At 37.1% G+C, this 23405-nt stretch overlaps 1 protein-coding gene across 3 annotated transcripts; it reads right to left on the bottom strand.

The window, feature by feature from the left end:
* Positions 1-4622: 4622 nt before the first annotated feature.
* LOC114292033 (uncharacterized) lies at positions 4623-22282 on the bottom strand. Of its 3 annotated transcripts, none has more exons than XM_028235940.2 (13): positions 22069-22282; positions 9795-9985; positions 9634-9691; positions 9081-9202; positions 8773-8977; positions 8376-8685; positions 7566-7632; positions 7423-7483; positions 7258-7327; positions 7085-7175; positions 6394-6750; positions 6103-6321; positions 4623-5383 (listed from the first exon to the last, which is right to left on the bottom strand). In XM_028235940.2, the coding sequence occupies exons 2-11, from the start codon at positions 9981-9983 to the stop codon at positions 6556-6558; spliced, it is 1368 nt and encodes a 455-aa protein (XP_028091741.2). In that variant the 5' UTR covers positions 9984-9985; positions 22069-22282; the 3' UTR covers positions 4623-5383; positions 6103-6321; positions 6394-6555. The 3 variants fall into 3 exon arrangements, with proteins under 3 accessions (XP_028091741.2, XP_028091737.2, XP_028091739.2); XM_028235936.2 differs by lacking the exon at positions 22069-22282 and adding an exon at positions 20938-21522; XM_028235938.2 differs by lacking the exon at positions 22069-22282 and adding an exon at positions 20938-21522 and having other exon boundaries at positions 9081-9157.
* Between the last annotated feature and the right edge of the window lie 1123 nt (positions 22283-23405).

Genomic DNA, 23405 nt, shown 5'->3' with positions numbered 1-23405 from the left:
TGCACCCTTCTTCTTGATTCGTTAATGATGTAAGCCCAAGGGCAATTTATTTATTATACTCATGTTGTATTTACTTGCATACGAATGAGAGCAATGTTATTCACTTCTACGAGTTGAATATACGAGTTTATTTCCGCATGTTATCTCTGAAATGGAATTAAGTAAATGAAATTGGTAATACTTCGAGTAATAAAAAGTGGGGCGTGACAAATTAGAATTCAACAAAATTAATGCAAAAATTTTATCCAAAATGACATGATAGTAACTTTATTGAATTTATGAAGATAAATCTTTAGCTTTAGATGATAGAATCATAAAAATTCATATGATTTGTTCATATATTAAACATCATCTTTGTAATTTTTAATAAATTACCGCCACATACATTAAATTTTGAAAATACCCTAAAGCAATAATGTTAGAAAATGGGGAAACAAATAAAGGGATGGAGGAAGGGAGAGAGAGCGACAGAGACAGACAGAGACTGTGAGTGATTATCAAATGAATATATCAAGTGAACATCGTACTCAAATGAATATAGTGAACATCGTACTCCAATGAATATATCATGACTAAATAAATCTTCTATCATAGAGGTGCCATGAAGAATTAGTATTAGCACTTACTTTTTTATTTCACAACATAATTACAAGAACATGATTATCAAATCGATCAAATTTTTCTTATAAAAAATTACATGCCAAATTTTTTTACATAATAAAATATTCAAATTATAAAACCAGTCTAATAATAACATTCTTTGAAATTCATATTTGAATTCCAAAGACATAAGTGTAGAGCTTAAGACGGAAACAACTATGTTTCCTCATGTCTGAGTATGCCTACTACGTCTCTTCTAGTTCAAGAATGAAATAAATGGAAATAATGCTTCCAACAATGATTAAGCAGTTAAACAGAAGATGTTAACTTCCCCGTAACTATACATAGTACCAGATTTGTCTCTATGTTGAAAAGGAGCAAATATGGTTATTGGGCCAAATTAACTGACCCAAAAAACATTAACTTCTAGTAATAAATGATGACAAACTTTACACCCTTCTAATCATGGAAACACCTTTAATCTCTCAACCCTCTGTTTCTCTCTCTCACTGCATTCTGTTATGCATTTCATCACTCCTCTCTCTACCATCTACACATCAAGATTCAAGTAAGTTCTATTTTTTTTTCCCTTTTTTTATGCCTTAATTTGTTATTCGTAAGATTCTTGTTCATGTTAAGTGAAAATGCATTTATTTGGAAGTAAGTTTTTGATCCAATTAAATAGAAAAAGCAAATATAATTTGGTAGACCTCTATATAGGAATGTTGTTCGAGGTTTGTTTTCTATTATTTATTTTTTGGGGGTTTTTTTTTCAATTGAACATTTATGTTTTATCTAACCCACTTGCAGATGTGAATGAAGCTTTTTTTTTACTATTGCAATTGCAGCATCATACCATCAAATTCCAATTCAAATATTCAACCAATGTCAATAAACATACAATCGCATATTACTAGCCATAAATGCAAAAAAATACAAAGCAATGGATTAGGTCTTTCAAACTACTACGAGAGAAAGGGAAAAAGGGAGGAAATGTATCACACCAGTAAAATATTTACCCAATTTCAGAAATTAAAAACCAATTTTAGAAATCAAACCAATTGAACCCATAAAACCAGTTGAACCCAATTTCGGAAATGGATTAGGGCTAACTATTTTGGCCATCAAACCCTTAAAATTGAAGAAAACAAACCAGTTGAACCAAACGAGTATCAAAAATCAACACAAAATTAAACTAAAAAAATCATATCAAACCCTAGAGTATTGTGTGAGAATGGGGAAATAGTAGAGAGAGAGAGACCGAGATTGACAGAGAGGGATAGACACCGAGAGCGAGAGGAAGAGAGAGAGAGAGAGAGAGAAACCTGTGATTCGTGGCAGTGGGGGTGGTGATTTGCAGCGGTGGTGGTGGCGACGTGCGACGCTGGTGAGCAATGGTGGTACGCGACGATGGTGATCGTCAGTGGTGAGCGGGGGTGAGGTTTGGTGCTGACTCTGTTCTCTCTGTGTGTGACACAAAACATAGAGCAAATTGTGGAAGTGTAGAGAGAAGACGCGGGCGCCAATATTAATTCATTTTCCTCTAAAAAAAAATTCAAGCTTTAGCGACCAAAAAACATTTTGTAGCCAAAAAATAGGTAATTGGCGACTAAAACTTTCATAGCCAAAAGTACCATTTTGCTACTTCTTTTTTTTTTTTGGGTCGGCAAAGAGTTATTATATGACGACTAAATTCTTTTAGTCACCAAAACCTCATATTTGGCAACCAAATTCTTTGGTTAGCAAAGAATAAAAAAAAAACTCGCTAACTGTTTGGTGAATAAGCTTTCTTTTGTAGGCAAATAATTGTATTTGGCGACCAAATTAAATTTTTAGTAGCCCAAAGTTTAGACTATTGCCGACTAATAGTTTTTTAGTTGCATATTAGTGAATATTTAGCAACCAAATATTTTTTAGTCATCAATAAATAAGATATCTCGACTAAAATAATATAGTAGTTGAAACTTGAATCAACGCCGACTAATTTATTTTTTAGTCGCCAAAACTGTCACTTTTGGCGACTAATTTTATTTTGGTTGTCAAATTTAGTCACTAAATGTGTAATTTCTTGTAGTGCGTGTGTTCGAAAACTTGCACTTTTTTCCATCTTCTATCCATTGTGGGGTTTTTTTTTTTTTTTGGGGTGTAATTTGTTTACTCTGTAGCACAGTTGGTACTGTTGTGATAATATTAGAAAATTCAAACCTAAAGGACCTTGCTTCCTGCCTTTTCTATATCTGCAGCATGCCTCTATGCCTTCTGTATTTTCTTCTATGACATCTCTGGTATTTGTTGTTTAAATCAATTTGTTGACCTATGTTATACAATGGACAAGATTAAGCATGCGCTTAGGTTGTTGAGTTTGTTTGCTTAATCAGTGTTTTTTTTTTTTTTTTTAAATAAAGAATTTATTTGTTATTTATTCTGAAATTATTCTTTTGCTAGAAGAACCTCCTCTGGAAAGGGTAATGGAGTATGACTTGGTTGAACTCCATTTTTCTCATGACATTCTAGACTCTGTTGAACTCTCTCTGCAAAATAATTGATTACTACACTGTTTGGTTTCCATTTCAGAATTAGTTTTCTAAAATTTTTCTACAAAAATATTTAGTTTGATTGAAATTAACACCCCAAAATTTTTTTTTAAAAATTATTTTTGTGCTCCAAAAAGGTAAAAATCATAAGGAAATGATGACTGTCTTTGATTTATTATTATTTTCATAAAATTAATATTTAGTGTTTTTTTTTTTTAAACATATAATTTGAAAATCAAATCAAACAGTATGAATGCATATTGTATTTGTCAGCTTCAGCTACTCTATCTTGCCATCTATGGGAAAAAATCATTACAATAATATCACCATCCAATCAACAATTCACCATATAGGTACAATAAACCTCACAATATAGATATGAAGGTTACCTTCAATTAGTAGTGATTAACAGCTCTAAAACTAGAGTTCTAATTTGAGTTCTAATGATGTGACAAAAAAAAAACAAACAAACAAACAAACAAGCAAACAAACAAGCATAAACATCACATCACATGGTGAGTGCCACCATTAAAGCTCCTCCTAGAGCTTTAAAGCTCTCAATCATTTTTGTACCTTAAATATGCAAAAATGATACAGACTCCCTTTTCTTTCTTTTTTTTTTGACCCTCACACAGGCATATGCCAACCAAAGATTAAAAAAAAAAGAAAAAAAAAGTTAGCCAATCACAATGCATTAAGGGTGGTGGGGGTTCCCAAAAAGGGGTCCCAACTTTTTTCTCTCAAATATGTAGTACATTTGAATAGTATCATTTCATATTATTTAGAAATACTAGACACCCAAAAAATTATCTCAAAAAATATTTTAAAAATTAATTGTATGGTATAAATGTAAATTTGGTGAGATATGAGTTACATTCAAAATAAATTTAGTCCACACATTTCATTTTAGGGTACTTTTTAGAGGGTTATTTATTTATTTATTACTGTTATATTATTGTGTTATTTTATTATTGATTAGTAATAGCTCATATTGATGTTATAGTATTATTGATTGATGTTATTTGATTATTAATTAATGATATCACATATTAATAATGGCATTACATCATTATTATACTAAATCATTAATATTTGGCTTAGTTTCTTAAACTGGTATTATCTAAGAACAATTTTACTACAAACACAAATTAAACACATTATAAATACACAATTTTACAAATTTTGTTGATAGAATCCATTTTTAAAAATCTTGTGCATCCATCCATATGGATTATGTGTCTGTCTTATGAGATTGATTTCTATATTTTTAAAACTTATTTATCTAACATATACCCACTCCCTCCGACTCACCTCCCCACCCAACCAACCACAAAGTAGATTTGGTAAGGAGCTCATTTGGAATTTGGTCTTTAGCCCTTTTTTTTTTTAATCTTCTGTTAATATCATATGCTTTAGCACAACATGGGCTGTTGTGTTCATGCTCAATTTGGCAGGGAATGCACCGTACAAGACCCCAAAGCCAACCACAGAACCCAAAAAGGCTACTCTGGAACATTAGCAATACACTAAAATTATGCGTCTATTTTTTTCGCCTCAACAAAGCAGACAATACAAGACTTCTCTCACCTGATAGTGCAGCAAATGGAGTTTTGAATTTGCCTCAGAGCCTGGAATTACTCATTCTCCCAATCCTTTGATGCCTGATACATAAAAAATAATCAAACAGCCTATAAACTGTAACATGGTTGCTACTTGCAAAGTCATCATATGGAAATAGAGCATCTAGCCTAAAAATATGCACATAATAAACAAACCAATGATGACCCGTTTTCCTTCACGACTACTTTGTTAGGTCAGTCCCATCTCATTTAAGGGCGCTCGTTGCAGAGTAATTGCAATGGAAGTGCAGTATCAGGACACAAACAGACTCCACTTCCTTCGTAGCCAGAAGGGAGATGATGATGGTGGTGTTGCCCTTTAGCCCTGACATTGGGCAAAGATGAGGAAACAGGATTGAACTGCTGCTGCTGTTGCTGATGTTGTGAGATTGGAGCATACTTGGGGCCAAGTACTTCTAGTGAACAATGTGAACGTTGGACAATTGATTGAGCAAACTGGATTGTTGAAGGGTCTTGTCTTCTGTTTTCCCAGTTTGGATTATAGGACCCAGCTACTCCGACGGGCTTGTATTGAGCTGTCCAAATCCGTTGCCGCTGCTGTATTGGCAAGGCTGCGGTACTCAATCGTGGAGGGCCATGGCTCATGTATTGAAGTGGCTGTATCTGGACCTGTGATCAACAAAAACAACATATTTTTAATGGTTCATAATGGTGATAACATGTAATAAACTGGCTAGTGTGGATTGCGTCATCATAGAAACCTTATTCTGACTTAAATGCTGAGTTACTGATTAGAAATCCATTAAGTTCATTAAGGCAGAACTAAATAAACTTCATTTTGGTAGTAGTGCTTATGAAGTTGGGTGTTCCCCATCAAATGTTGAATTCACTCTCTCTAATTCAAAGAACTACACTTTGAACTACATTTGATGGTGTTGGGGTAGTGTGGATCTTGATAAGTACTGGACACCAACCACATGAATTTGGAGTGAACTTTTGTAGTTGCTGCACTAATTTCTACGTATTTATAGTTGAGAGGAGATGACTATCTCTGTAATGTCTTGTAATATTTTTTATCATAGTAAAAACTGCAGAAGTTGTGAATGTAGCCTTAATTCTAAGGTGAACCATGTAAACTGTGTTCTCTGTGTGTGTGTGTGATTTATCATTCTTGTGTCTTTGTTCTTTTCTATGTTTCTTGCCTCACCAATCTTAGTTAGGTGTTGTGGATTCTTACACATGGTTCATCAATTGACTCATGCATGTGGACTGCATTAGGATGTGAGAAATAAGAAATGGCTATTGCAAAACCATTCTTCAAAACAAATTGTCCAGAAACATTCCAAGGCAGACTAATAGAACAGAATTGGAAAGCAAGCAAATCACACCTGCTTTGCTGAAGCCACTGAAAGATTGTTGGTGAAAGGAGTGGATGAATAACGAATTTGGGGCAGAGAGTACGGCAGGACTGTGTGATTTTGCGCAAGTGATGGCAGGTAAGGAATTTGAAATTGAGTCAATGGCTCAAGTTCATTCCCTACTTTATTAGCACTGTTAGTAGCTTCCATTCCACCACCTCTGGCTGACAGGGACAAGAAGTCAAAACTCTGCAAAAACCAAAAATATGGTTCAGAAATATACAAAAGAAGAAATTACCATTGATACAACAATGAGCTTACCTTCTTTTGTGTGGTGTAAAGCGTGGATGTTGAAGAAGCCTGTTGTTGATGTTCTTGAATGAGTCCCTTGTGCAATAGAATAGCATTCCTAACTTCGATTGGATTCTTCTCAGCAGAATAACCAACTATGTTGTGTTCAGAAACAGATCCGTTCAAGGCACTTCACACTGTGTTCAGGTGGTTGTCTGTAAAAATAACGCCTCGTTTGGATCCTTCATTTGAAGTCAACTGAGTAGCCAGCACAGGCAGCACGTCTTTTTTCTCGGTAATTTGCAAGACCTTAATGAGACGACTTACATAAACATGAGCTGAACATCTCTTCCATGGCTTATTTCTACCAACTGGAGCTCTAGAATCCTGTAACAATCAATAATAAACCATAAACCCGATCAAATACTTGCAAACCTAATCAAATGCTTATAAACCCATGAAGGGTATAGCTTGAATGGTAAGTCCTAGGTAAACAACCAGGAGGTCTTAGGTTCAATTCCCTACATCGCCCAATATGCGAGGCTGGCTGGTGGTCACACATATTCGTGGTTTACTCCTTGTCTCAACCAAGGTGGAGTCAAAGGGTTCCACATTATCAAAACAATAAAATAAAAATAAAATAAAATAAAAGCATGGTGAGACATATTGACCCGAGCAAGAGTATTAACAGCACCCACTCAGTAAAGAAAATAGCCCTTACCTTTTCTGTTAGAACACCATTACGCAATGAACCGGGTGGAGTTACAGAAGGAGCCATGCCCAACCAAACAGGAGTTTTAGCAGGGGATGACCTGAAACAACTAAATACATGAGACGCTAAAAAAACAATTGAAATTACCCAGAAGGATTAGAACAATTAAGAAAGAAAATTACCTCAAAGAAGGTCCCTGAGTACTTGCACCATGGGATCCTGCTGAAGACAAGCCTGGCCACAATGCCACACCTTCAGATCAAAGAACCAAGATTTATGGCAATGTCATAATATTGATATGCAAAAAATAATTGAAAAAAAAAATTACATGCATACGAGAAGTGTACCACTGTTTTTGCTCCCATTGAGGGTGTGTTGTAGTTCGTGTTGACAACCAACAGATGCAGCCTGAAAAAATAACCCAAAGCCACCTCTTTCAGTCTGAGTTACCTGAGAGCAATGTGTGACTTACACTTGAAAATGAACGTACTGGTCCAGCTGCATTTTCTGGTTTTCCCGCATAAGTTGCGGCTTCCTTGTGTTTGGGCTGCTTAGAGCTGCCAGAAGATTAAAAACTTATCAAAAATGAAAAAGAACAAGCAGGAATGCTCTGTTTGTTTTGGCAAGAAATTCTCCAACAAGAGAAACTTTTTTCCAAGAAATGTTTTCTGGAGAAAACATTTTCCCATGTTTGGTTCCATCATTGAAACTAATGTATTAATTGTTGTACTTGTTTGGAAATATGATATTTTAGCAACTTTTTGTCTTTTTGATGAAAGTATGAGATAAAAAAAATTAATATGTTTGGATGACTTTTTGACTCGAAGGAAACATGTGCAAAAAGTAGAGAGAAAAAAAGAATCTTTAACTTTTTGGTATATATTGTTGACTTTTTAGTTTTTTTAGTGACTTTTTAACTTTTAATCTAAAATATTGAATTGCCAAAAGAGGTGGTGGTAGTGGTGGCAGGGGATCGAGTGGAGGAGGTGGGATGGTAGTGGCAGCCATGGGGGGGTGGAGGTGGAAGCAGTGACTATGTAGTGGTGGAGGTGATAGTGGTAGTGTGGTGGCATTAGTAAGATTTTAATCTGGAAAATAGCTTTTACTTTTTAAAAGTAGATAACATTTTTGGCTCTAATAGGGATTTTGTTTTTTTTTGGTTAACCATGGAAAATGTTTTTTTGTTGATTTTCATTTTCCGTTGTACCAATGCCAAAGAATACAAAAAAATATATTTTATAAACAATGTTTTTGGGGGCAAAAAATAGAAATTAAGGCACCAAAGCTGAAAGGTACCCACCTAGTTCCTAGGCCTAGTTCAGATTGAACATTGCAACCAACAGAACTGCAAGATGGGTTCCCATCGATGGGTTCACTCTTGGATAACATAGACATTGATTGTATGTTTCTTTGAGAAATGGTATTATCCAATTCGGTACGCAATTGTGCACTGTTGGGGAAACCAGGTTCTGATGGTTCATTCAAACATTTGGCTTGTACAGTTTCTTGAGCTGATTCTTCTAACAATGATGAATTGCCAGCCTCGACAGTAGTTGAGGGGCCAAGTGACTTTGAGTTTGAGTCCTCTTCTTTCTCAGGAGCTTTGGAACCTGATAAACTATATATAATTTAACATACAAAAAGAAAAAAAGAAAAGAAGAAAGAAGACACATAACAAAATCTAATATAATGTAGACCTTCCAATCGAGGCCTTGAATTCTCTCCCTCTCTCATAGGTGAAGATTTTGCTTTTGTTAATTCACAATCCGAATCACTCTTGTTATTGTTTGGAAATGGAAACATTTCGGCCAAAGCATACAGAGTCTCTACAACTTCTTCCTCGTCTTTTGTGATTGGCCGTACAATGATCTGGCTTGGAGATCCCTCTGAGTCTCGTTGTTGCTGTAAATTGTAAATGAAATTTCAATTGTCAACAATCAATGCTTTGTCAGGGAAAAATAGTAAAAGGAAAACTGAATTTTGGAGTAAAGAGATTATTGACTACCTTCTGTTTGGATTTCTTTATGCTATTCTTTATTGGTAATTTGACTCCATTGATCCCATTGTTCGGCTTCTTCTTATCTGGCAATGGTGGAGAAATGGAGTTGTGATTGCGCTTCTTCATGGCTGTAAATGTTAAGGAATATTTCCTGAGCACTAAAATCCAAATAAATCTGCCATAAAATCTACCTAATATTCAAGCTTTCTGATTCACTAAAAGATCAAATCTCTCTTCGAAAAGTGAAGTTCATCAAATTAGAGAAGACGAAAAATTGTACATACATTAATTCATACATCGTGAAAATTGCAGCACTAATAAAGTATACATAATTTGAAATAAAAACAACAGAATCTTTCAAAGTCGAAAAGAAAGATAAAGCAAAAGCCTCAGTTCTAATCCACAATTATAAATTATAAAAGATGAGGAAAATTCCAAACTGACCCAAAAGATAGAACCACATTGAAAATCAAACCTAATTGGCCGGAAAATCACATGAACACACCAATTGAAAGGAAATCAAACAGAAAGGTTTCCATTATTTTTCACAATTGCACACCTGACCGTAACTTCCTAGGAACAGAGGCATGATCAACTGTGTTGTATTCATCGAAAAACTGCAAAAAAATAAAACAAAAACAAAGAATTTAGCCCCGAGCTAATATCAAAATAGAATATACTACTCTCTTATCTAAAAACAAGAATGTAACTGCAAATTACCTTTGTAGGAAGCTTAAATCTCTTGCTAATACTAGTGGTGGGTCGAAGCTCATCTTCCCTATCAGATCCAACAGAACCCATTTCGCCGTTTTCGTTGCTTGAACTCACTCTACCAACAACACTCAATTTTCTCAGTCTTTCTTTCTTCAAATTCTCCGAAAAAACAATGCCCCCACCATTACCATCCATACCTTCAATCATATGAGAATATTGGTGTTAGGTCCCTTGATTGTCAAATCCAGATACAAAACCTTGCGTTGTTAAAGTTGTTTCTTTTCAGTGTTTTTGTTCTTCCCACTCGAGCGGGGACATTGACGCTCGAGCGGAGTTTGTGGTCTCTCAGTATTTGTGACAGGTCTGTAAAAGTACTGGACTGCGTAATTTTGCGCTCGAGCGGGTGATGAAGCGCTCGAGCGGACCACTGTGTTACCACACGCGTATTTTGTTGAAGCCGCTCGAGCGGGATGTTGGGCGCTCGAGCGGAGATCGCGGATTCAGGATTCCTATTTATATCTTTTTAGGTTGTTTTTAGGACTACTTTTTCTAAATCTTATTCAAGAGTCCTAGGGTTTTGTTTGTGGGGTTCTTCTGGAGTTTTGGTGAGTTTTCCTTGATGTCTTGAGAAGAGTTCTTCACTCATAATCTAAAATACATACATCAAGGAGTTGGTTTTCTTTAAATTCAAGAGAGAGTTCTCTTTGGTGGATTCCGAAGATTCTAGCATATAGCTTTCAAAAGGCGTTTGATTCTATATGTGAGTGAGGTTGTGGAATCAACTTCAGGATTGATCAGTTCCGAGACGAAGTCGTGGAAAAAGAGTTACAGAAGATTCGAAGACAGATTGACTGAGTTGGGTAATTTGTATGATATCTTTGTAATCTTTTTACTTCAGTAGTGGATTGATTAGTGGCGTTTCGCCCGTTGTTTTTTAATCACAGTTGGAGGTGTCCAATTGTGATTTTTTCCACGTAAAAATCGTTTGTGTCGATTTATTAATTATTCTGAAAAACAAACAATCTAAATCACTTTCGTAAGTGCTTGTTGATTTAGATTGTGTGTTTTGGATTTTTGGGATTTGGAATATTTTTAATCTTGATCTAATCACGAATCACTTAGGATTTTCAATTGGTATCAGAGCGGGTCACTCTTTTTTTTTAAAAATATAGGAGTGTGATTTTGTGTGACTAGTATTATGGATTCTATTCGTGAAAGTAACTCGACCCATAGACCACCTCTACTCGATGGTACAAACTATTCTTACTGGAAAGCTCGTATGAGAGCGTTTTTAAAATCCATCGATGAGAAAGTCTGGCACTCCGTGATCTACGGGTGGAGTGAACCTACTATCACCATTGATGGTGTTAATATTCCTAAACCCCTTGATAAATGGGACACAATTGATTACCAAAACTCAAGTTGGAACAGTAAGGCTCTCAATTCCCTGTTTTGCTCCGTCACACCTGAAGAGTTTCGACGTATCTGCACGTGTGAGGTAGCAAAAGAGGCTTGGGACATTTTGGAAACGATTCACGAAGGTACGACTTCTGTCAAAAGGTCAAAACTTCAACGTCTCACCTCCGCTTTTGAAACCCTTTTTATGCGCGATGAGGAGACGTTTGATGATTTCTATGCAAAACTTAGTGATATCGTGAATTCCTGTTTCACACACGGGGAAAAAATCCCGGAAGCTAAAATTGTTGGAAAAATTTTGAGGTCTTTACCCGAGAGGTTCCAACCAAAAGTGACAGCCATTGAGGAGGCTCAGAATGTTGATACCCTCAAGCTTGATCAATTGGTTGGAAACTTGCAGACTTATGAAGCACACCTGATTTCAAAGAAAAAACAAAAAGAAAGTGTGGCTTTCACTAGTGCTCATGAGTCTGCAAAAACTCCGGAGGCTGAATTTGATTTAGAGTCTGAGATGACGGCTATGTTTACTAAACAATTTAAAAAAATTTTGAAGAAAAAGAAGCCTAATTTCAGAGACCCTATTTCAAAAGACAAGAGTAATGAAAAACCCAAAACTTTTCCACCAAAACTTGCTTCAAAAACTGAAAAGAAGATTGTAAAGGGGCAAGGGGTCAAGTGCTATGAATGTCAAGGTTTTGGTCACATTGCCCTTGAATGCCCTTCGAAAAAGAATCGAAAAAAAGTCTACACTGTAACTTGGGATGATGAAAGCAGGTCGGAGCAAGAACCCGAAGAACCTGAATCTGGAGAAGACGGGGATAGTGCTTTCATGGCATTTTGGTCTACTTTGACACCACCTCCTCCAAAGCCAGCAGAGTTAGCTCATGGTCAGAACTTGCATCTTCCTCCCACCTTTGACGGGAGTAACCACCTGTTTTGGAAAATCAGAATGAGAGCTTTTCTGAAAGCTTTTGATCCTGAAGGCTGGCAGGCCATTGAAGAAGATACAGACAGGGCTGACAATCCGAGCAATCAGAGAGCCCTGATCACTATTCGTGGAGCAATTTCTACTGAAGAACAGCAACGGATTGTTCGTTGCACAAAGGCTAAAGAGGCATGGGAAATTTTGAGCCAATTCCATGAAGGAGGAAATTCACATTCACCACCATCCAGCAACTTTTCAGTCTTAGTTGCTAGATTGGAAGAGGCAAAGGAGAATAAAGAGCAAAAAGAGGATGATGAAACATCTGATGACAATGATGAGATCAATGGCGATGAACTACAACAAGCTTACGAAAAGCTATACGAGGAATCTCTAAATTTATCCAAAACCAACGACAAACTCTCTCTCAAGATCAAAACATGTGAGAGTGAGAATATCAGGTTGAAAGGAGAACTTGTAGCAGCAAAGCAGAATATCGTCAAGATCTCGAGTGACAGGCAAGACTTATGTGGAAAACTACTATCCTGTGAAACTGAAAGGAATGAACTTCTGAAGGTGTATTCCACATATGAAGAAAAGCTTGAAAGTCTTGAGCTGTCACAAGCCAGATTGGAAGAGATAGTCTGTCAAAAGGATGAAGAGCTTTGTGTTGCTAGAGCCACTATTGCCATGTGGAACAAAGGTTCAAAATCTTTAGATGACATCCTCGGGTCTCAACAAATGGGTTGCGACAAAAGCGGGTTAGGCTATGGTGCAACAGCTCACAAGGGACAGGCCTCTACTTCAAATGACAAGAAGACTCAAGCAAAGGGAAAATTGAAGGTAGACCAGGCTGATCTCTCTCTTCGTCTACCTAAAGCTGGTAAGATCAACAAAAAGGAGGTAAAACCAGTTTTTATTTGTCATCACTGTGGTAGGTATGGCCACATTCGTCCTTATTGCTATGAATTATTTGGTAAGGTGTCTCAAAAGAGTAGAAATTCAAATACTTTTTGGGCTAGGAGACAACCTTACATGTCTAGGCGGAATACCAAGACTAAAAAGATTTGGGTGAGAAAAGATGATTTGACTTGTTTAGTTGTTCACACTGCTCTAAAAGCACGTGATTCACACATGTGGTATCTTGATAGTGGGTGTTCTCGTCATATGTCCGGTAACAAATCCTACTTCACCTCCCTTGAAAAATATGAAGGAGGAATTGTTACCTTTGGAGATGGCGGCACTTCGAGAGTCATTGATAAGGGCTCTATAAGTGTTGCTGGTCTTCCCAAGCTAGATAATGTTCTACTAGTTGATGGTCTTAAAGCAAATCTTTTAAGCATTAGTCAAATGTGTGATTCCCATCATGAAGTATTGTTTTCAAAAAATAAATGTGAAATTTTGGATAAAAAGGGAAATACTGTCTTACATGGGGTTCGCACATCTGATAACTGCTATGGGATTGTTACTACTAATGATCTCACTTGTCACTCTGCCATCATTAGTAACACTGACCTGTGGCATCAAAGATTAGGTCACATGAACTTCAATGACCTAACTAAGATAGCCAACAAAGAGCTTGTGAGGGGAATACCTAAACTGGGTAAGAATTTAAGCCATGTGTGTGGACCATGTCAACTTGGAAAGCAAACCCGTGCCCCTCATCAAAAGGTGAATAGCTTTACAACCAAACGTCCTCTCGAATTGGTTCACATGGATTTAATGGGTCCTACTCGCACTGAAAGCATCGGAGGTAAAAGATACATTTTTTTAACTGTTGATGATTTTACTCGATTTTCATGGGTAAATTTTTTAAAGGAAAAATCTGATACGTTTGATGCTTTCTAGGCCTATTTTTTAAAATCCAGAATGAACAAGGTATTTCCATTGATCGTATCATAAGAATCCGAACCGATCATGGTCGTGAGTTTGAAAATAGTTCGTTTTCGGATTTTTGTGATATACATGGAATTAAGCATGAATTTTCTGCACCCATTACTCCACAACAAAATGGAGTTGTTGAGAGGAAGAACAGGGTTGTTCAAGAAATGGCTAGGGTCATGCTCCTTAGTAAGAAACTTCCTCCAAAATTTTGGGCCGAAGCCATAAATACTGCTGTTTATGTCATAAATCGCGTGTATTTAAGGCCCGGCACTTTACAAACTCCATATGAATTGTGGAAGGGCTTGAAACCTAATGTAAAATACCTCAAAACTTTTGGGAGTAAGTGTTACATCTTCAAAGATAGAGAGCCTTTGGGCAAATTTGACTCCCGAAGTGATGAAGGTATTTTTCTAGGGTATTCAACCACTAGTAGGGCTTTTAGAGTCTATAACCTGCGAACTTCATCTTTAATGGAATCTATCAATGTGGTTATAGATGACACAGGTGCACCTACTCCAGCAACAAATGAGGATGATAATGATGAGTCTCCAATCTTGGATACGGAATCACAAAATCAAGGAGAAGGTGCGGACCCATCACAAGAAATGGTTACAGAACCATCTTCACAGGTAAGGTCAAGTCCAAAAAGTGCTCCAAGGGACATCTCTCCTGTTGCCCCTGTCACCGCAAGTCCTGAGCTTAAACCATCAGCTAGGGTGAAACTGAATCATCCAGCTCAACAGGTGATTGGAAGTGTCTCGGATCGAATGAAAACCCGAAGACAGATTCGGGATGAGGTATCACATATGTGTTATGTTTCATTAATTGAACCTAAGAATTTTAAAGAGGCCTTGCTAGATGATAGTTGGGTCAATGCTATGCATGAAGAATTAGGTCAATTTGAACGTAACAAAGTTTGGACTCTAGTTCCCAGACCTAGAGACATGAATGTGATAGGTACCAAGTGGATCTTTAAAAATAAATCTGATGAGAATGGTACAGTTGTTAAGAACAAAGCTAGGTTGGTTGCTCAAGGCTACACACAAGTAGAGGGTGTTGACTATGATGAGACGTTTGCCCCAGTTGCACGTCTCGAATCTATTCGTATTTTGCTTGGTGTTGCATGTTTTCTTGGCTTTAAATTGTTTCAAATGGATGTGAAAAGTGCCTTTTTGAATGGGTACTTGAGAGAAGAGGCATATGTTGAGCAACCAAAAGGGTTTGAGGACCCTAAATGTCCTAATCATGTCTACAAGTTAGACAAGGCCTTGTATGGATTGAAACAAGCCCCTCGAGCTTGGTATGATAGACTTACTACATTTCTTCTTGACAATGATTTTCAAAAGGGTAGTGTGGATAAGACTTTATTTGTGAAACATACTAAGTCTCATATTCTTGTTGCTCAGATTTATGTTGATGATATTGTGTTTGGATCCACTGCTGAACATCTTGTGAAATATTTTTCGGATTGCATGACACATGAGTTTGAGATAAGCATGATGGGAGAGTTGTCTTATTTTTTGGGTCTTCAAATTAAACAGTCTCCTTCAGGTATATTTGTGTCTCAGTCTAAGTATGCGAAAAATCTTGTGTCTAAGTTTGGTCTTGAGTCTGCCAAACATGCACGCACTCCCATGAGCACCAGTCTTCACCTCTCCAAAGATTCCTCTGGTATTGATGTTGATCCTACCCTTTATAGGAGTATGATAGGGAGTCTTTTGTATCTCACAGCCAGTCGTCCTGATATTGCTTTCAGTGTAGGTGTTTGTGCCCATTACCAAGCTAGTCCTAAAGAGTCTCATCTACTTGCTGTCAAACGCATCATTAAATATGTTAATGGGACTTTGGGGTATGGGGTTTGGTTTTTTACTGATACTACAGCTAAGATTACTGGTTTTTCTGATGCCGACTGGGCAGGATGTGCTGATGATAGGAAAAGTACATCTGGGGGGTGTTTTTACCTTGGGAATAATCTGGTTTCCTGGCATAGTAAAAAGCAAAATGCCATTTCTCTTTCGACTGCCGAGGCTGAGTACATTGCTGCAGGGAGTTGTTGTGCACAAATGTTGTGGATGAAGCAAATGCTTCATGACTATGGGATAGAACAGAACACTCTTACTCTTTTCTGTGATAACACAAGTGCCATAAACATTTCAAAAAATCCTGTCCAACACTCTCGCACCAAACACATTGACATTCGTCATCATTTTATTCGAGAGTTAGTGGAAGAGGGCCTTGTTGTTCTTGAGCATATTCCCACTGAGCATCAAAAAGCTGATATTTTTACAAAACCCCTTGATCTTCTTCGGTTTGAGTTCCTTAGAAAGACCTTGGGTGTCATGCTCGATCACTAGAGTGTTACTTGTTACTTGAGTAGGTGTAAGCGTTCTGCCTTATGTATGCTTGGATGTCATAATCTCATTGTCATTGATATCTGTTGTACTTGCATCCAACTTTTTATGTACACTACTCATGCTGCTTACAAGATCTCATTGTTCATTGGTCATAGCTCATTTTGAATGCCCATGCTCATTAACCTCATGATCTCATTCTGTACACATCCTTGAGATTAATTGTTGCAGGGATTTCCGCACATGTGATCAAAGTTCTCTATGGACCACTAACAGTGTTTCTTAAACTTTTACAGTGGAATTGACCGATACTAGCATATCATGGGTGATGTTGAGTCTCTTAACCATCTACCATCTGTTTTCACTTCCACGGTTTCTCCCTCTGTTCCTTGAAGTCTGGGCATTAGGAAAAGGCTACCTCAGAGGCACCAACCAGGCCATCCTTTATGATTTCATTCTTCTCTGGTTTGGTTTCCATACTCTTGAGCGTGAAAGCCACCAGTGAGTGCCCACAAGAAAAAAATGTTAAAAAAAAGGACTCATTGATTGAGCCGCCTCCGCATTTACTCAACAAATACCCCGTGATTCCTAGTGGTTTGACTTTTCTCTGTATTGTTGAGTTACTCTTGATGGAGGTCCAGCCATCCGATCACTACTAGGATTAACTCTAGCTCAGTGACCTCTCATGGATTGCACACACACACATTATTTTGTGAGCTCTCATGTTGGATTTTGAGTTGTTCATTCTCTTGTAGTTTATGATCAGTGATTATAGTTTATCTGTTCTGCTCATGATGTTCAGTGTCATTGTTTTTTAAACAACTGCAAGTTTCCGGACTTCATGAATTGCGGATTATCTCATCTTAGTATTTCATTTCTGGCTGAATGTGATCATCTACTTGTGTTTCGGGTCTCACCTCTTGTTATTGAGTATTTTGTTTTTATTTAAAAATAAAAAAAATAAAAAAAATTCCCCCGCTCGAGCGGATCTTGTTACGCTCGAGCGTATTTTTGAGCCTTGCAGTAGTTTGCCCTCTGCCTTTACAGTTCTGAGAGAGGTTTTTTGGCGCTCGAGCGTCCTTATGCGCGCTCGAGCGGGTGTCAGCCTGCCTTGAATCACGCTCGAGCGGTAATTCCTACGCTCGAGCAGACCGATTTTATATAAAACTCCCTCCCTCGACTCTTCAGGTCATTTTTTTTTCCCTCCTCTTCAGTTTCTCAGACCTAGGGTTTGGATCGTGGGTTTTGCTTGGTCGCTTTCATCCTATTTCCTTCTCTTCCTTACTGATTTCCCTATTGGTAAGTTTTACCCTCTCTTCTCCTCTGTTTTGTCTATTATTTCGGTACTTTTGGGGGTTGTATTTTGGTTTTTTGTTTTTTTTTGGGTTTCATGGTTTTTTCCCTTTTTCCTCTCACACACTCTTTCACTGCATCGTCCTGTCTTCCTCCTGTTGCATTTCATGTTTGTGTGTATGACATCAGTGTTTGTGTGAGTTCCACTTGCTTGCAGTTTTTGTGTTTGTGCTACCTGTTTGAGCCCCTGTTTTGACCACAAGATGGAGAAGTGTTGCCATTTGAAGTTCTATTTGTTTTGTTATCAGTGTTTAGCTTCACTAGGTCATTGATATTCTGCCATTGTCATTATGCACATTTTTGCATTATGCATTTCATTGATATGTGTCTTCCATGTTTATGAAATGATATCCTTGAAAATTGTCATCCATGATTATGCATTATGCGTTTAATGTTACTAATGGTTTCTGTCTTGTGCCTGTTTTGATATTCGGGTTTGGTTTCTTTTTGGGTTTGTTGGGTTTTCTGGTATTAGTCCTCTCTCATCTCATCATGTCCGCCCCTAAACGCCGAAAGGCAACTGTGTCTCGTCCTACCTTTAATTCTGAGAGGTTTCCTAATGCTAAGCAAGACAAGTCATTCCATAAATCTTTTGAGACTCGCACTGTTCACCTAGAACGGAATGTCCAGCCTAACACTTTCGAATCCATCCCTATCCGTCATTTGTTTGATCCTCTAGGTGGTGATTTGGTATTGTCGTTTTCTGGGCGTCAAAATCTCGACTGGGTTCGAGAATTTTACTGTAATATTGAGCAAATTAGTGATGTTGAGCCTTCCTTTACTACTTGGGTTCGGTCCAAATCCATTTCCGTCACCCCAGCTCTCATTCGCCATCTTCTCAAGATTGATCAAGTGTTCCCTCAACACTATCCTTATCCTGTCCCCGGTCGTCCTACCTGTGATTTCACTCATGTGACTGAGGTACTATGTGGTTCTTCCCGTCCTTGGCCTACAGGCGCTTTGATTAAACAGTTTGAACTTCTTCCGGAGTTTAGACTGCTTAATCTGATTGTTTGTGCCAACATCTTTGTGACCACTCACTCCTCCGAAATTAATCAAGACCAAGGTTTTGTGTTATTCTGTATCGCCCGACATATGTCTATTGATCTCGCTCCCTTGCTTATTCGGAAAATGATAGGTGTCTCTGGGAATAGACAGTTAGGGCTTCCTTATGGGTGTTTGATTAATCGTCTTTTGTCTGACCTTGGGGTTCGGGTGTTCGAGGATGATGAGTTTGCCTTCCCCTCCCGACCATTCACAAAGAAAACTGTCTCACAAAGTCGGGCTCATGTTAAGGGGGAGTCTTCTCGGGCTGATCCTTCTGCAGGTACCACTGCTGGACTTGCTGAGGAGGCTGAATATGATGCTGCTGCCGCCGGGGATGAGGAGGATCCTACTCCACCAGTTCCCCCTAGCTCTTTTTCTGATCAGCTTCAGCGTTTTGAGGAGGCTATGACCCAGAGGTTAGACTTTCTCGATGCCCGTTTTGATGGTTTTGATGGTCGTCTTGGTCAGCTGGAGCAGACTGCCGGTCACACTACTTCGCAGCTGGACCACATCATTTCCTTACTGACGCTTCAGCCGTCACCTCCTCCACCTGGTGCATGATTTTTTTTTTGATTCCCGGTCAAAAAGGGGGAGAGTTTGGTCTTGCTGTGATATTGTTTGGTCTCTAGTGATGGTACATGGTACATTACATGGTACATTTTTTTTTGTAAGATGGTTCATTTGTTTTGTTCATATGGGATATTTTGTTCTTTTGGTTATGTCACATGGATATTTTGTTGTTCATATGGATATCATGGATATTTTGTTTCTTTGGTTCTATCGGATGGATACGTTTTGATATATTCTTATATAGTTCCACAAGTTTTGATTTTTCTGGTATGTTGCTGTTTTTTTTCTTTTTTCTTCAACAGGTGAATGTTGGATGAAGAGTTGGCTTGATGGACTGTTACATTGCACGATTGGGCAAGATTGTTTGTGTATAGAGTTGTTTTTGAGTTTTTTTATTTTCTTGTTTAGTGCGTGTGTTTAAGAACATTTGTTTAGAAAGGTTTTGTCCGGGAATTGACAAATGGGGAGATTGTTAGGTCCCTTGATTGTCAAATCCAGATACAAAACCTTGCGTTGTTAAAGTTGTTTCTTTTCAGTGTTTTTGTTCTTCCCGCTCGAGCGGGGACATTGACGCTCGAGCGGAGTTTGTGGTCTCTCAGTATTTGTGACAGGTCTGTAAAAGTACTGGAGTGCGTAATTTTGCGCTCGAGCGGGTGATGAAGCGCTCGAGCGGACCACTGTGTTACCACACGCGTATTTTGTTGAAGCCGCTCGAGCGGGATGTTGGGCGCTCGAGCGGAGATCGCGGATTCAGGATTCCTATTTATATCTTTTTAGGTTGTTTTTAGGACTACTTTTTCTAAATCTTATTCAAGAGTCCTAGGGTTTTGTTTGTGGGGTTCTTCTGGAGTTTTGGTGAGTTTTCCTTGATGTCTTGAGAAGAGTTCTTCACTCATGATCTAAAATACATACATCAAGGAGTTGGTTTTCTTTAAATTCAAGAGAGAGTTCTCTTTGGTGGATTCCGAAGATTCTAGCGTATAGCTTTCAAAAGGAGTTTGATTCTATATGTGAGTGAGGTTGTGGAATCAACTTCAGGATTGATCAGTTCCGAGACGAAGTCGTGAAAAAAGAGTTACAGAAGATTCGAAGACAGATTGACTGAGTTGGGTAATTTGTATGATATCTTTGTAATCTTTTTACTTCAGTAGTGGATTGATTAGTGGCGTTTCGCCCGTGGTTTTTTAATCACAGTTGGAGGTGTCCAATTGTGATTTTTTCCACGTAAAAATCGTTTGTGTCGATTTATTAATTATTCTGAAAAACAAATAATCTAAATCACTTTCGTAAGTACTTGTTGATTTAGATTGTGTGTTTTGAATTTTTAGGATTTGGAATATTTTTAATCTTGATCTAATCACGAATGATTTTCAATTGGGAAAAAACAGCCAAAGTAACATAAATAACAATCCAAAAAAGGGAAGCTAACAAGAGGACACGCACAATATGCAAACTCCTATAACAAAGCCAAATAACAGTAAGAATATATAGATAAAGACAGACATTGATGGGCTTTTGTTGTTTAGTCACACACAAAAACAAAACGAAAAATGTAAATTCAAGGGAAATCAAGGAGCGTTTAGTCAATTTATCATCAATTCATTACCAGATTTCTTAATTGTCTGTGGCTTCGCAGGCGAGAACCGACTCGCTCGATTGTTGTCCATTTCTGGGACGACAACACTTGCATTAGTATCGAATTGAAAACGAATTTGAACCCACCTCAAGACATGGGTCCAAAACTTTATCAATTCTCTATATATACAATCAGAGTTTATACAATGAAGAGAATTAGAAATCAGAGCTTTGAGAAAACTTGTAATGAAGTCAATAAAACAGAGAGAAACAATGTGAAGAAATGAAACCCAGTTGGGAGTAAAGAGGATCGATTGCATGGAATCAGCATTTTGGATTTGGATTTGGATTTGGTTTTGGTTTTGGTTTTGGTTTTCACCGAAAAGTTCGCCGGAAAGAGAAGCGAGAAAGTCGGGAAGGGTTTTGGGTTTTCATCTAAAGAAAGGCAAAAGAAAGATAGATCGATTTCATTGGCAGATACATATATTTGCACCTCTTTCTCATTACAATTGTCTTTGCTTTCTCTCTCTATATATATGCATTTTTTTTGTTTTCTCTCTCTATATAAAGTGCAGCTCTCGCCGGAGAGAGAAAGATGAAAGAGCCAGATTAGAGCAGAGACAAAAAGCAAGTAAAGAGGTTGTTAAAAGAGAAGAAAGAAGAAAAGTGAATTCCTCCTTGTGTTCAGAGAATCAGGTTCTTCACCAAATAAAGCACGCAGAGAGAGAGAGAGAGAGAGAGAGAGAGAAGAAAAAGGTTAACATGAAAAACAAGCATGAAAAATTCTCGAGAAATACAGCGGATCTCATTCATTTTACTCATAAAAGAATATTAGGATATAAATAAAAAAATGCCCATTAATCCTCGAATCTCGTAGAACAAAACCCATGTTTCTGAATCCAACAAACATCAGTCTTTTTCTCAGATTATACCCACTCAAAGTAGATATTCTCACAAAAGTCAGAACAAACTGTTCATTTCTTCTAATTCTTCAGATTTACATGAACTCGTTAATTGAAAAAACAACAACAACAAACACAGTAATTTGGAGGAAATTTTATTTTCTGAATCAAACCCATTTGATTGGATAACAAAGAATCGAAAATTTTGCTGAGAATTCGAAGAACAAAAAGAGACAAGGCAATGGAACAAGTATAATAACCTTTAATTTCATAGAAGAATCAAGTAGTTTTCGACATTACATAGCTGTGAACTTCATCAACTTTTTCCCTCTTCACAGTCCCTGTCTAGAGAGCTCAGAATCACTCCCACAACACCGAAAAAATCCATGCTTTCGCTGTCCAAAACCACGTTCAAATGAATGCATCACATAACAAAACGGTCACACTCTCTCTCCCTCCTTACAGGAAAACATTATGGCGGACACTGATATAAATAAATAAATAATAATAAATTATATATTATATGTATTTTATAATTAAAAACAAATATCATAACTAAATAGAATATAAAACATAATTAAAAAATTTATGGATCATAATTAAATAATATGATAAAAATTGATCATAATTAAATATATACCCTATTTAAGGAGGGTGTGTGGGAAGTAGTTTTTTTTTTTTTTTTTTCCGGTTAAAATAGTACTAAAAGAAAAAATAGATTAAAATAGTTAATAAAACAAAATGTCACATCAAATCTATAATTATTTTATTTTTTCTTTCACAAATATCACATCCAATTACAAAAAAATCTATCTTTCCAAACATAAAAAATTTAACCTCTTAAAATAACCAAAAATTAAAATAAAAATAATAACTTCTCAAACAGTGATGTATATTAGAATTGATCAAGTCCTTTTTTAAGTTGTTCCAAAAAAAAAAAAAAAAAAACGGAAGAACAAAAGAAAAGAAAAGTCCTTTTTGAAGAACATCATTCCACCATCGACGGTTTTGGAAAGACCGCTCATCGTAGCCGTTGGATCATCGGCCCAAGATCAAACAATGATGTCCTACGTGTCCGCCACATCGGCAGCCACCTGTTTTACTTTCAACAACATGCCAACGTGTACTTTTCCACATGGCGCACCATGCAAGTGAACTGGACGGACGATCGAGATTCGTTCTCGCAAATCTAGGTCTTGATCTGATCCGTCCATTACGATTTTTAAGCAGAAAGAAAGACAAGCCGTTGGAACCAAATCCACTGTTCGGAAACGATTCTCTTTCATCCCATTAATTCAAGATCTTAGAAACGTACCGCGAGATTCTTGGAAAATTTGTTCAATTCATTCATTTGTGTGAGGTGATTTGTGAAACAAAAATGTAAGAAATTTTGTAAATTTTATTAATATTTTTATTAAATATCTTATATGAATGTGAGATTTACACTGAATTCATATTATAAGAGTCTTATACATATAAAATATTTGATAAAAATTTTAATAAAATTTTTAAAATCTTTAATATTATTCTTTATGAAAATGTCACGTCAATACCTTGGACCAAATAATAATTACTCCAGTTCTTGTCATATTTTCCG

The sequence above is a fragment of the Camellia sinensis genome, chromosome 6 (assembly GCF_055761805.1).
Source record: "Camellia sinensis isolate YWXY chromosome 6, ASM5576180v1, whole genome shotgun sequence".
Classification (NCBI taxonomy): domain Eukaryota; kingdom Viridiplantae; phylum Streptophyta; class Magnoliopsida; order Ericales; family Theaceae; genus Camellia; species Camellia sinensis.
This window is presented reverse-complemented; position numbering and strand designations above follow the sequence as displayed.

Bases quoted from the DNA above. Each gene is read 5' to 3' on its own strand.
- LOC114292033 (XM_028235936.2), bottom strand. From the start codon at position 21,226: ATGCAATCGATCCTCTTTACTCCCAACTGGGTTTCATTTCTTCACATT. The intron at 7,328-7,422 runs GTACACTTCTCG...TTTGATCTGAAG, and splicing joins CAATGGGAGCAAAAACAGTG to GTGTGGCATTGTGGCCAGGC. The intron at 6,751-7,084 runs GTAAGGGCTATT...TGATTGTTACAG, and splicing joins ATGGTGTTCTAACAGAAAAG to GATTCTAGAGCTCCAGTTGG.